At 51.2% G+C, this 14,159-nt stretch overlaps 1 protein-coding gene across 2 annotated transcripts in view; it reads right to left on the reverse strand.

The window, feature by feature from the left end:
- LOC100221324 (gamma-aminobutyric acid receptor subunit beta-4) overlaps positions 1–14,159 on the reverse strand; it is a 76,332-nt gene that overhangs the window by 21,425 nt on the left and 40,748 nt on the right. For both annotated transcript variants that reach the window (XM_041716224.2, XM_041716223.2), the window contains exon 4: positions 2,950–3,170. In XM_041716224.2, the coding sequence (XP_041572158.1) occupies positions 2,950–3,170 (221 nt within the window). The remainder of the gene's footprint in view (positions 1–2,949; positions 3,171–14,159) is intronic.

Consider the following 14,159-nt stretch of genomic DNA (forward strand, 5'->3'; position numbering starts at 1 on the left):
CCAAAACCGAGAGGAATATGCTTTTCTGACACCCAGATTTCACAATGGATTACAGGGCTTCATTTACTTGTGCAAACAAGTTATCTGGAGCCTGCTCTTGTTCTCACAGCAGTCAGAAACTCCTCACGACTGGGGTGTGCCTTAACTGGGACCCTGGGGTCTGGTCCAGGGATCGAGCCTGGTCCTGCTGGTCCCTGGAACACTTGCTGAAGGCAGCGGCCTGCCAGGATGTCATCCTTCCCTGCTCTCTGACATCAGAGCCTGCTGGAAAAAAATGACTGTTGTGCCACAAATAGCATGATTGAGTCACTTTGCTACAGGACCAGCTCAGAGGAGGGGGAAGCGACTGGCGAGAAGGGAGAGGAGCAGGAGATGTGGGATCTTGCTCGGGGGGGAAAAAAGGAAAACAAAGGAAAAGAATCAGGTATTGCCTCCATTGGCCCTCCGCCATCAGGGCGACTCCATTTCATAAATTCCTCCACAAAATACAAGACAAGAACAGGCTGCAGAGCACAGGGTGGACCTGCACTTCTCTCCCTGTTGGCGGGGCAAGCCTGGCTGCACTTTTCCAGAGAGGCGGGGAGCTCAGGTGAATATTCAGGGACTGTTTTCTTGCTTGATTACACCTGCTGTGTATTTTTCAGGAGGATCACCTCTATTTGCACCTGGAAAAAACTGGACCTACTACTCCTGTTTTCAGCAAGATCGTAGGTCCAGGAATCAGTATAGAAAGCAGCCCCAAATAAATCCTTTTCCCAGCACTGTGAGCAAAGCCAGAGGGCCTTCAAGCATTCAGAGCACCTGGCTTGTACCCCCAGTGCTTTCAGCAAGCCATCCTGACCTGAGGTACAGCTGGGGAGCAGGAGCTGCCATTGCTCAGAGATTCACTTTTGCAATTGCCATTTTCTCCAGGGGCAAGGGAGCAGCTTCCAGGAAAACCAGCCAAAAGTTAAACCAACAGAGGCAGCTCTTACTGAGGCCCTGGAAATAGTGGGCAAACAGCTGTCATTTCCTTTCTTTTGGCCTGGGTGCAATTTTCCTCTTCTCTCCCATTTGCACAGGTCATTCCAGGGAGCTGGAATGGGAGGGGAAGGGAAGGGACAGTGCATGAGGAGCTGGCACAGTGTCCCAGTCCCAGCAAACCCTCCAAGGGCTTGCACTGCCTGGCAGCCGTGCTGCTAGGTTCACACTGCTCGTTCTTGGAGCTGACTAAATGGCAGCTGATAAAAATACACCAGCACTTGTACTTGTGCTGTGCAGGTGTGTGCAGAGATTGCCCACCAGCCTGGAGGAGGCAGCTCTGTGCTCAGGTGGGCTGATCAGCAGCAGAGAGCAGCCTGAGCTCAGCAGCAGTCTTTGCCCCCTCCTTCCTGAATTTATACTCCTACCTGCCTCCAAGGCAAAACACTTTCTTGCCTGGCCTTCACTCCTGTTTTAATACAATGGGAAGATCCTGGGAGTCAGCTGGGGCACTGCTGCCGTCTCTCTGGTGGGTCAGCAAAGCCAGCTCGGGGCTCTCTGGCACTTTCCTCAAACATCATCAGTGGGAGGGAGATGGATGTACCTGTCCTGGCAAGGGAGGGCACAGCAGGGACAGGGCCACAAAGATGGGTTTGTTGCACCTTTTGCTGTCTCTGGGCCTGGAGCAGAAGGCATTCATTACATGAAATGCAAAACCAGCCCAGATATGACCCCAGGGACCCCAGGCTGTCCCTCAGCACCAGCAGTGGCTGCTTCTCCTTTGGCTTCTCTGGGCTCTGCTGCAGGGAGAGCACAGGGCACAACCACCTTTGGCAGGATGATGTTCTGGGCAGCCTCCTGCTTTGCCATGCCTACACCCAGCCCTACCCTCCCCAAAACAGCCCTGCCACTCAGAGAGGTGTAAAATAATCCTACAAGTCACACTTTGCCACAGAACACACAGAGCACAAGAGCTGATACCGTAAATGGGAAGGGTGGGTGTACCCTCTCTGAAGGGGAAAGGTCTTTCCTCCCCCTTTCCTCTCCCCTTGCCTTCCCCCTTCCCTCCATCTCTGCGACAAAAGCCCAGAGATGCTATCACAAATATTTGTGGAGGCAGGTCAAAAGAGCCAGATGTAAATTCTGGTAATTGAAAAAGAAAAAAATAAAAATTCCTTACCAAACAAACCTAACAACAATACAAAAAATCCCAAACAAAACGAAATACTGAGAATAAAGCAAACAAATACAGGGTTGGAAAAATAATTTCCTGGATTTCAGCTACAGCATCCTGCAGCTGCAAATTTGCCTTTTTGCCCTCTGCTTCTCCATTCAACTTTATTACCTACCCTGGCCCCTTCACATACCCGTATAACAGAGTAAGACCAACGTCTTCTCACTCCACTTCACACAAGCACAGCAATTTCAAAGGCCTTAGACTTGCCTATGTCAATTTGTTCCAGGCACCACAAAAAATGTCCTCACTGAGGACCATTCTCCTACCAGATAACAATTTCCAAGCCTCAATCCTCAGAATTGCTCTAGTAAACAGATGTTTTCCTCAACCTTACACAAATCTATCTTGAACTCAAAAATGACTGAAGTGGTTTGACTAAAAGGCTACAGAAATTTAGTCTTCAATATCACAGTAACAAAGTCTCATCTCCATAGCCCAAACTTGAAGAAAATTATAAGCAACTGAAAATGAGTGTTTCAAATGGAAGTGTTATGCAACATGAATGACAGTGACCTGAAACGCCCAGAGCAGACTATTCCCCTCTCCAACATCCATCTATAGCAGCACAGGAAATGTTGGAGGCCTGAAAGAAGCAGCCATTTCCAGCTTGGAGAAAGAACAGCAACACAAAACCCTGTAGCGCTTGAGTATCTTTTGGGTCCTTGCCTTACTAGAATATTTTTGGCGACGGGAGAAGTTTAGATGAGGTGTTGTTTTTGACAGCAACCATTAGAGCAAACTCTTGGACTCACCTGAGGCCGTACAGGACGGTCCCGTCGGGATGGAGCCGGATCATGCGGTTCTTCACCGTCACCCCGTGCAGAAAGGACTTCTTGTCGTTCAGGAAGTAGGTGTCAGGCAGCCACAGCTGGTCAGCCACCCGGTTGTCCAGGGTCAGGTTGAGAGGAAGGTCATTGTAGGCCAGGCGTTTGTCCCGCCAGCTCTGCTGGAAGTACATGGTGATGGTGTAATCCTGGCAGAGAAACGGGCACACGTCAGCCTGGGCCATGGCAGCTCCAGCCCTTCACCACCGCCACTGCCAACACCTCCCCGAATTCCTTGGCACCTGTGTGGGGTCCACACCTCCAGCACTCTTTTTTTGTTTGTTTGTTGTTGTTTTTTTCCTTTTTTTTTGTTATTTTGGAGGGGTGTGTGCTGTGATTTGCTCTGTGAAAATGGGAGCAAAACGCCATTACGTTTTGTCCCATTTCCCCTGTCCTTGCCACTTGTGTTTCCAGTCAAGCAAAACTGCCTCCCACTCCTGCTGTCCCAGCCTGCTGAGAGCTTTTCTCCACCACCAGCAGCAGTTCAGGCTACAGGAGCACCAAAGGTGTCAGCCAACAGCCACCAGCAAAGACTTCCAGGGTTGTTCCCCACTTCCCTCACCCAAAGGTCATGTAAATGAAATCCACCCGTGTCCAGGCACTGCTCGTTAGTTGGTAAAAGCCAATTTTGTTCTCAGCAGAAGCTGAGGCTGTTCCAAATGCACAGGGAGGGCCTCACCTCGAGGCCAAAGTTTCAAGGTCGGGCCAGGGCAGCCGTGACAAGCTCTGAGCTCTTGTCTCGTTACAGGAGCTAAGTCGGGAGTTCATGGTGGTTCTCAGGAAGGGACATATGGGGAGGAAATCTGTTGTCAGTGCAGCATGATCCACTGGTAAAGGGGCAGTTCCGTGAAAAATTCCCCATAAATTTGCACATCAGGAGGAAGTTCTTCATGGAAAGGGCCATTAAACATTGGAATGGCGTGCCTAGGGAGGTGGTGGAGCCCCCATCCCTGGAGGTATCCAAGGAACAACTGGACGTGGCACTCAGAGCCATGGTCTGGCTGACAAAGCAGGGGCCAGTCAGAGGTGGAACTCAATCTTGGAGGTCTTTGCCAGCCTAAATAATTCTGTGATTCCCAAACCATCCCCAGCTAGCACAATGCCATGCAAATCTCCTGCTCCCCTCCTGTCCAGCAGAGAAAAGCTGACACTTAAAACTGCTGCTAACACAAGGATTTTATGGAAGGGAGCGGGAGCTGTTGGTGGCTGTAGCTCTGCAGAAACCAAACCCATTGCTGGGCACGTCCAGAGGCCCTGGATCAGCCTGTTCAGAGGCACAGGATGGTGCCACATAATAGAACAGTTTCTTCTCCTGAGGTAAACAAGCAGTACATGAAGGAGTCTTGTACACACCAATGGCAGGAAACATTCTCAGGAAACATTCTCATGACAGGTCTTAAGCTGGGGGTCAAGATTTTTGGGGCAAACCAGGTAGCATTAAAATAACAGGCTGTTGATTAGGAAGTGGGCACAAGTCCTGTTGACAGTGACCTTACAGAAGTCAGAGATTTTTCCCCAAGTCCTTAAATAAAAAGCATTTTTGCAAATGATCTAGAAATGGTGGCATCACAGACATATTGTCTCTTCTCAAGAGTGCCACAGGAATCCCCTTGACCACATGAATTTGCAGGATGAGCCTTTCTGCTCTGCAAATCCCAGCTCTGTGTGAGGAGCTGGTGAGGAGCTTGCTCATGCACCAACATCTGGGCTGAGCACTGAGGCATCCGCCTGCCTGTCTTCTCCCACAGACTTCATTCAAAGCCAGGTTTGATTAACACCTCTGAAAACAAGCTCAAATAATCCCACATTGCGGATAATGCCAGCTTTTGGGTATCTAACTATGATTCAGAAATCCAGCCCCACATGCACGTCGGAAAGGTCACGGTGTAAATGTGCGGAGTACACCAGAGACAGAGCTGTATCTGTCACTTTCTGTGCTGCCTTGAGAGGAACAAAGGCACACTGACAGCTTTCTGGCCAAGGAACTGTTTTGCTCTGCTTTTTAAAGGACTGTAAACTCCTGCCTCAGAGGCCTCACAGTCCATCTCGCTGAGGCACAAACATTCTCATTCTGGTCAGGACCCTGCAAAGGAAGATGCTGTCCCCAGAATCCCTCCCAGGGTGCTTGGGGCTGCACTGCAGTGAGAGCACAGAGGAGCAGAGAACCCAAATTCCTGAAGCCTCTTACTGCTGTTTGTAACAGTCATCCCCTGCCTGTGGGACACTTGGCTATAGAGGCATCCTTCCCATTCCCCCCTTTGGGAACTCCACCCGCACATCTTGGCAAGCTCCTTCACTGACCTGCATTTTCCTAATCCTTGACAGAGCCCTGCAACACCTCACCCCTAACCAGGCCACCCTGCTGTCACTGCAGGCTCCTGCCAGCCTTCAAGCAGAGCAGGCAAGAGGTGGCACTGATCTCCAGGAGACAAAAAGGGCAAGCTGCTTACAAAGTGAGCAATGCACCTTCTAAAACACATCCTCTGAGTTCCCAGGGCTGATGGGAACAAGCTCAGAGGGGTGCTGACAGAAAAGCCTACGCCCTAGCCATCAGCTAGATGACGTTCTTCAGGTGCAGAGACCTTCCTGGGGAAGAACAGCCAGCCCAGCCCAGGGCTGAGCTCTGCTCTCCAACCCTCCTGGGTTCCCTGGCACAACAGATTTCTCTGGGCAGCACCATGGAGGTGAGCACTTGATAACTATGGCATGATAACCACGGCTCATGCAGTGCCTCAGGTTTCCCTCAGCCTCCCTCTCTGCTGGTTCCTGTGCTCTACTTCTTGTTCCACTGCTCTCTTCAGATTGCTGAACAGCAGGCAGGATTTCTGGGCAGAAGGAAGAGCAGGTGTCCACCCCACAGTGGTGAGCCCTCCCCAGAGGGACAAGGGCACTGACATGGGAGGGACAGAACCAAACTATGGGGAAGAGGGATAGGGCAGGCACAGCTGGGGGCTGGAGGCAGCACTCCAGGCCCCCCACCCCAGGCAAGGGAGAGGGCGGAATCCAGGAGAGGAAGCAGCGAGCTTGCCCTCCCCTTCATCCCCCATTTCCTGGCCAGGCAGTTATGGAGTACCCATGTGCCACCCTAACATCACATCCTGGCCAGGCTCCAGAGCTGCTGGGACCTTAATCACAGCCTTCCTTCCAGAGGCACACTCAATAATGGCCAAGGGTGAATTGTTCTGCAGAAGCAGAATGGCCAGATGGAGCCAAGGCATGCAGGGGTTCATGGGTTCAGGAATCATAAGTAATGAGCTCGATTTTTCTCCAAGCCTCGGATGACGATGCCTTTGTTGTGGGGTTTTATCTGTCACTGGGTTAATATGAGGCTTTCCCAAACCTCCCACTAATCCATGACACTCACAAGCCTGCTGATGCCACAGATATTACACGAGCTGGGTTTCCCAGGATCACCAGCTGACAGCAGTTGGCCAATTTACCAGGTTCAGTGAAGAACCATGAATTCAAACACACCTGGAGGCCACACACCCCTCCAGCTCCTCCTTGCACCTCACCACTGAGGCACTTTGGTGGGACAGCACAGCTGGATCTCCCTGGTGCCTGTGCAAGGGTGAGGGGTTTTCCCTCTGCACACACACCCAGTGAGCAGAGTTCTCCCCTGGTGCTGCGGGAGGAGCAAACGAGAGGTGCAGGAAAATCTGACTTTGCCCTTGGCTCTAAACTGGCAGCCTAGATCCTCTCCCCCCTGCACCAGTGCAGCTCCAGCAGCAACACAACTGTTTCCAAATGATGGATCCCACTGGCTCTTTGTGCAGGACCATAAAGTGCTCAGGCAGGGCCAGAGTCTGGCCGTGGCCATCACAGCTGGGGCAAGGAGGGGAGGGCTTTGTGGGGAGCTCCCAGCTCACCCTGCCAAGTTAACCAGCACTGGGGTAGAAGGCAGAACCCACACTGGAAGGGGCACACATGTGCCAGGCCACCCTGTGCAAACTCCTGCTTCATCTGGTGCCTGTGGGGGAGAAGAGGTGAGGCTGGGAGTAGGGAGATACCACTCCTCACCAGGAACTCCCTGCACTGCACTTTGGAAAGTGTTCAGCATGAACCTGGAATTCATTGTTTAAAAAACAAAGGCTGGGACAGGACAAAGGGGGCTTTTGAAGAGTGGATGTGACCAGAAATTGCATACCTCCCCTTGTTCTCCCTTTTTCCATCCCAAGGAAAAGCAAGCTTTGCAAAGACACCTGAAATCTCTGTCCAGCTGCACTTTGCTACCAGAGCTGAACCTGCCATGTCAGGCTGCCCTGCCCTGCCCAGCATCCCACCGTGGGAGCTGAGATGGCAGAATCAGCAGCTCTGGCCAGGGCAAAGCTGTTTCAGCCCTGCTGAGGCTCACTGACCTAAAAAGCACATGCCTCTTTGCTAAAATGGCTGGTGTGTTTCAAAACAAGCCTCTCCTCCCTCTGTGCCAGCCCAGCAGTGACCAGATCCCTTGGTTTGTCCCCCAAGTCTGGCAGCCAGCAGCTTCCAGCTCCAGCACCTCTTCCAGATTCACACAGAACTCACAGAGTCACTGGGTTGGAAGAGACCTCCAAGATCATGGATTCCAACCCAGCCCCAGCACCTCAACTCAACCCTGGCACCCAGTGCCACATCCAGGCTTTGTTAAACACACCCAGGGATGGGGACTGCACCACCTCCCTGGGCAGGGCATTCCAGAACTTTATCCCTCCTTCTGTGAAAAACTTCAACTCCCTGCAGCAGCAGCAGAAGCAGCAGCAGCATCCCTGAGCTGCCCTCCTGTCCCAGCTGTGTGTGGGATGGCTCTGGGCACCACAACTCCCTCCTGCAGCTCCATGGCACCTGAGCCTGCTGAAAGGCTGGGGAGCTGCTGAGCCTGGCGTCCTGAGGGATCCTGAGGGATCCCTGCCCAGCCTGGCTCTGCTCAGCAGCTCCGTGCCAGCTGCCAGCCCCCCCACACCCCCATTCCCACGTTCTCCAAAGCCTTTCCAAAGGCTTTTTTCTCCCTCCTCCTTCCTGCTCCGTGAGGCACACGAGGCAGAGGTGAGAGCTAGCAGACACTCATGGTGCAGAGGTTCTCCCCTGTGAGCAGAGTTCACCTAGAGGGACACAAAAAATACTGCAAAAGGAAGAGGAGATTACCTGGGGGCCCCACGTGCTGGGATGATGGGGTGTCCTACCAGCTGCTGAGGGCAGGAATGCTAATATCCATCTCCAGATGAGAGGATACTGATAATTACAGCCTTTCCTGAAGCTCAGCTGAGCCCCCAAGACCAAAGATGGTGTAGCCGTGAGCAGCTGGAGTGTTGACACGGCAGGGGCATGAATGGAGGAAGGTATTTCCTGCAGAACCCCAGAGGCAACAAACTCAGCCAAGCATGCACAGGGATTCCCCAGACTCTCCGAGGACAGGGCAGAGAAGTCTGAGGGAACAGCAGCTGAGTCACAGCAAGAAGGGAAATAAGCTGGCACTACTGGTATGAATTCAAGAAGGAATTTCCACTGCCTCATTTTCCAAACACCTTTATTAACATCTATCCTATAAGCTGCTTCTCCTCCTCCACCTCACAGAGCCCCTTTTGGGAGTGAAATGCCCCTTGGGAAGCAAACCTGGCCTGGCCCTGGACCCCTCCCCACTGGGGGTGGCTCTGTGCAGCCCAGGAGCAGCACTGTCACACTGCACCAAAGCTGCCTCCTGGGAAGTGGCCCAGGTTAAGGTGCCAGATCTGAGCATAGGGACAAACACACTTGTGCAGAGGAAGGCAAAGTTTGGGGACCAAGGCAGTGAGAGGATTTGTGAACCAGGGAAGGGACTAGTGCAGGAGAGGAGCCCCTCGTGCCACGGGGAGCACGGGCTGGGTGCTGCTGAAGCAGTAACACCCTGGAAGGCAGGAGGAAGCTGAAGATGGAGGTAGCAGATGTTATCTAAAGCCACCATAACTCAGTGGGGACACAACAGCTGGTGGTGGCCCAGCCATGGCTGTTAAATGGTGTGCAGGGATGTGCCCAGACCACCAAGGGACACGGCCCTTCAGGGAGTCAGCTCAGACCAGGAGCTGAACTTCCTTGTCCACCGATCAAGGAACAGCAAGTTAAGGGACCACAGGGCATCGTGTCCCTTTCTGTCACTGCAGCCACAGGACGGATACAAAACTAAGGAGCTCTCTTCTCCTGCAGTCCTGTGTCAGTGTGCAGGACACAATGCTCTGAGCCCAAGTGGAGTTCTTACAAACGTGTTTGTGCTGGTTTGGAGACACAGGTGTACTGTGTCAGACCAGAAGTCTTTATGCACTCATAGCCTGTTTCAGTCACAGGAAAGAGAATGGCAGGAGTAGTATAAGTTAAAAAGGGTCTTTGTTGGGATACTTAATTCTGCAGCTATTTGGACTGAAGGATTTCCTCAGTCAGAGCTGGTACCTTCTTAATAGAAAACGCTCAGTTTATCTTATGAGAGCTTATCTTATTTCTCAAAATATTCAACCTTTGGCATCTGCAATCTTGTGGCCATGAGTTCCACAGCGGAGTTCTTCACTGTGTGCACATCACTTTAAGCAGGTACAAGTCAGGTTTTCTCTTTTCCAGCTCCCTGTAGTGCACGTATTAAGCTGGTAAACAACCACAGCCTTGTGCTTTCAGGCTCACAGTGTCCCACCTCCTTTCAGACACTTCAGGGTTACTCATCAGAGCACAAACAACTACAAACACTCTCAGAACTAGTTGAGAGGCTCTGATAGAGGCAGGGAGAACTGTTGCAGGGGTTAAGCACAGAGCAGAGCTCTGGCAGAGTCTGATGTTCAGCAATGGGTTGTTGCACAAGAATAGACTGAAGGCAAGGTAATGGAAATAACTTTCCACAGAGCCTGTGCAATTAGATGTTACAAAAGCACGAAGTCAGGAGCATAAGAGTATTTTGGAAGGTCTAAGCATTAATATGGAAAATAAATTCAAGTTGTTATGGAAAGAAACTCAGAGGAAAGAATAGCTCAAGGATGCTGAGCCTGCTGCTGCAAGACTCCATCTTCCAACTGCTTCCATGTTTGAGCAGAACTCCCAGCAGCTGCTCCCTGAATCCCCAGCACAGCTCCTAAGAGACACACACCTCGTGGGCAGGCTGGGTCAGATCATCTTCCTTCGTGCTGTGACCTAGAGAAGCCTCAGCACTGAACTAGTCCAGAGGCAGAAGTGTGCAGGCTCATTAGGGGCTCCACTAGACTCAGGCACCAGGAGCAGAAATTGAAATAATGTGTGTGGAGAGGTCAAATATTTGCTCAGAATACAGCAATTCTGGCAACACAGATATTGCCTGTGCCTGGTCCATTTCTGTGGATGACAAATGAGGTGGGTGCCTTTCAGTGGGGCTTTGGAAGTGAAGGTGACTGTTCCAGGCTGCCACTGGAGGCTGTTTCACCAAGCACTTGTAAGGTACTGGGAACAACAACTTTTCTGCAGGGGAGAGCGTGCTCTTCTGCTGCTGCAGGGCTCTGGGCATGAGGATAAAGGAGGTTTTGCAACTCACCTCCAACTCTGGCTGTACCACTTGACTTTTCCCCCCCTGACTTTGATAAAGAACCTCCTTTTGGAGAAGCAACCAAATAAAAGTCCTTCCCTATATAAGCAAATGACATATGGTCTCCTTGTCCAAGATCACAAAAGAACATTAGGAAAGCCAAGATGCTCCAGAAAGAGGGAGAAAAATGGAACATCTGACTTAGTAAAAACCAAGCTGCCACTGCCAGAGACTAATGAACAGTTTGCTGGCTTCAACTTCTTTGATGATTAAACACCAGCTCCTGTTCCCGTCATTCTTGGGAAAGAAATTAAAGGACAAAGTAGTCCTCAAGTATGTTTCATTTGAAGGAGGGGATTGGAGAAATAAGAGGAATTGTTCTGAAGGGGAGAAGACAGGATCTGCCTGCAGTCAGCTGCAAGGAATTGGAACAGTGTAAAATGTACAGGAATATACAGGAATATATGGGAATATACAGCAAGGACTGAGCACAGCCCACTCCCTCAGCAAGCTCATCAAAGAGGGGCTTGTCCATCTCCAAACTGACAGATCAAGGCATCCCAGACCTGAACGTGCAGTTAACCTGCCACAGGAAATACCTGCCAGCAGCCTTTCCAGCCCTGAGACAGCACAGAGTCACTTGAGACTCTCCCCTTTGCTTGAGGCAGGAGGCAGCAGCTTTTGTACTTACTGTACTTTTCATGGGGGGAACATCCTGCCAAAATGCTGCTTTTAATTTCTGTTTTGGTGCAAGCACCAGTGCCCAGCTTACAAGTCTGAAGTTCTGCGTGACAGTTGTTGTACATAAAGTGGCAAATATTTTGGATACTGCCCTTCTCTCTACACTTCAGCTTAGCAGGAAGGAAAGACACAATCTTTTTCCACCTTCCTTCTTGAATAGCCAGATGTCAGCAGTGACTTGGGAATCAGGAAGAGCACTCTTCCAGCAGTGCAAGGTGGGGTTGGCTTCTAGGATATACTCTGTGCCCTTCTGTGCTGCAGGTCTGTGTGCTCTTGAACTCATTTTCTTCAAGACCTGAGAAGTACTTTGCATGGATATGCTCCCCTCACTAATCTGATCTACTTTTGTAGTAATTTGCATGTGTTTAATTGCCAAATGCATGACCAGAAACTGGGACAGGTGTCTGCAATATCCTCAACATCTCAGGGTGTGCGGGGAAAGTGTGGCTTTGTTGCCCTATTTCTCTCCTGCCTGGCCCTATCCCTGCAGCACCTGCAATGGTGCTGGCCCTGCAGGTGTCAGCTCCAGGACATAGCTGGCTCCTGAGCCAACGGGATCTGCTGTGACAAGACCTTCAGAGTCCTGAGCTGCACCTGAGTGCCCTGTTGGAGCAGGAGGCAGCACTACGTGGCACCTGCTGAACTGCCCCAGTCCTGCTGGGAGCAGAGATCAAGAGGAAAGAAGCAGAACTGATGGGCACAGGGACAAGCATCACCTCCTCTGTGAGCCCAGGCAGAACAGCAGCCTTGCTCAGAGTTACAGGCAGCAATCCCAAAGTCACCACCTGCAGCACATCATCCTCAGGCCAACGCTTTGGAAACAATGCCAGGCACTTTGTACCCCTGAGCCATGAGATCTGGGAGCTGCTGCTCCCCGTCCCTGCTGGGCTGCTCTCCTCACTCTGGCCCAGGTGCCCGCAGCCAGGCCAGACCCAGAGCCCTTTCTGCCCTCAACTGTCCTGGTTCTGCAGCTCCAGCTGGATTGCTCCCCAAACTCACCACCACTGAGAAACTGCCTTTTCCAGAGAGTGGCCACTTAATGGGGACACACTTTTGTTTCCTGCAGCTTGCCACGGCAAACCAGCACAGAAGGGCACACTTTGGCCAGACACCCACCTCAGGGCAGAGAAGCAAGGCAATAGACATACATTTTGGGAAAGGCACTACGTGAATTTGGCCATTTTGGGGGATGCTGTTTCACAGTCTTCTAATCCTAGATGGGCTGGGAACTGATAGGGAACTCACATTTATGTTTTGCTAGAGCATCAGATGTCTCCAAATGGCTGCTCCAAGCCTTCCCAAGTCCCTTCTCTCCCTTACCATATTTACTTTATGCAAAATTTTAACTAAACCTCTTTTGTTAACTCCCTTAACCTCTCCCCAGGCATGCAGAAGGCTGCCCATGCCCACAGGGTGGGACACGAGCATTAATGCCCTATTTCTGTGGAGTCCCAGAGAAGAATTATGACCAGGCATTGCAGAACTGGGAAATTTGCTTTTATTAAAATATTATTTTATTTGCTTTTATTACAAGATGCTTTTTGGTGTGAAGTGGTTGGTGATTTAAAACAGATGATGTAGACCCATCACAGAAAACCCTGGTGCTTTCCAAGGCCACCTTTACCTTCCACTGCTGACCTGCACTAACCTGGCCCTCTACCCCACTGCCTTCCACATTGCTGCTGCCTGAACCCCTCTCCTCTCCTCTCCTCTCCTCTCCTCTCCTCTCCTCTCCTCTCCTCTCCTCTCCTCTCCTCTCCTCTCCTCTCCTCTCCTCTCCTCTCCTCTCCTCTCCTCTCCTCTCCTCTCCTCTCCTCTCCTCTCCTCTCCTCTCCTCTCCTCTCCTCTCCTCTCCTCTCCTCTCCTCTCCTCTCCTCTCCTCTCCTCTCCTCTCCTCTCCTCTCCTCTCCTCTCCTCTCCTCTCCTCTCCTCTCCTCTCCTCTCCTCTCCTCTCCTCTCCTCTCCTCTCCTCTCCTCTCCTCTCCTCTCCTCTCCTCTCCTCTCCTCTCCTCTCCTCTCCTCTCCTCTCCTCTCCTCTCCTCTCCTCTCCTCTCCTCTCCTCTCCTCTCCTCTCCTCTCCTCTCCTCTCCTCTCCTCTCCTCTCCTCTCCTCTCCTCTCCTCTCCTCTCCTCTCCTCTCCTCTCCTCTCCTCTCCTCTCCTCTCCTCTCCTCTCCTCTCCTCTCCTCTCCTCTCCTCTCCTCTCCTCTCCTCTCCTCTCCTCTCCTCTCCTCTCCTCTCCTCTCCTCTCCTCTCCTCTCCTCTCCTCTCCTCTCCTCTCCTCTCCTCTCCTCTCCTCTCCTCTCCTCTCCTCTCCTCTCCTCTCCTCTCCTCTCCTCTCCTCTCCTCTCCTCTCCTCTCCTCTCCTCTCCTCTCCTCTCCTCTCCTCTCCTCTCCTCTCCGCCTTACAGCCTGTGCTGCCAGTGTCCTCCTGTACACACATATTGGCATATCTAATATACAGCCATAAAGCTCAAAAATGCTTTTAATAATTACTTGGTATTTAATTAAACATGCAACAACCAGCCTATTAGAGTAAATTAAATCTGAGTGAGACGTTTGAACAGCGACTAGTGAAGATATCAGTTTCTAAAGCTCTCAGAAGGATGGAGGAAGAAAACTGGATTATGTCAAGGGAAAGTTGATGCTGGAAGATGACTGATGCTTCCTAAACCTTTCCCCCACATCTCTGGGCAAGTGCTAAATGTGTAAACACAGAAATTATTTTTTCCTCCCTGAGGAAAAAAATTAGACAGAGCTTGTAATTCCCTCTGCTGTCAAGACCTCCAGTGCAGTTTGGGGCTGCAGAGGTAGGAATTCATGTTATAAATAAAACAATATTATTACTTTACATGGCAAAATAAAATGCAGTGTACCCAGCTCTGAGCACTGAAACCATGACACTCTACAACA

The sequence above is a fragment of the Taeniopygia guttata genome, chromosome 4A, assembly GCF_048771995.1.
Source record: "Taeniopygia guttata chromosome 4A, bTaeGut7.mat, whole genome shotgun sequence".
Lineage (NCBI taxonomy): Eukaryota > Metazoa > Chordata > Aves > Passeriformes > Estrildidae > Taeniopygia > Taeniopygia guttata.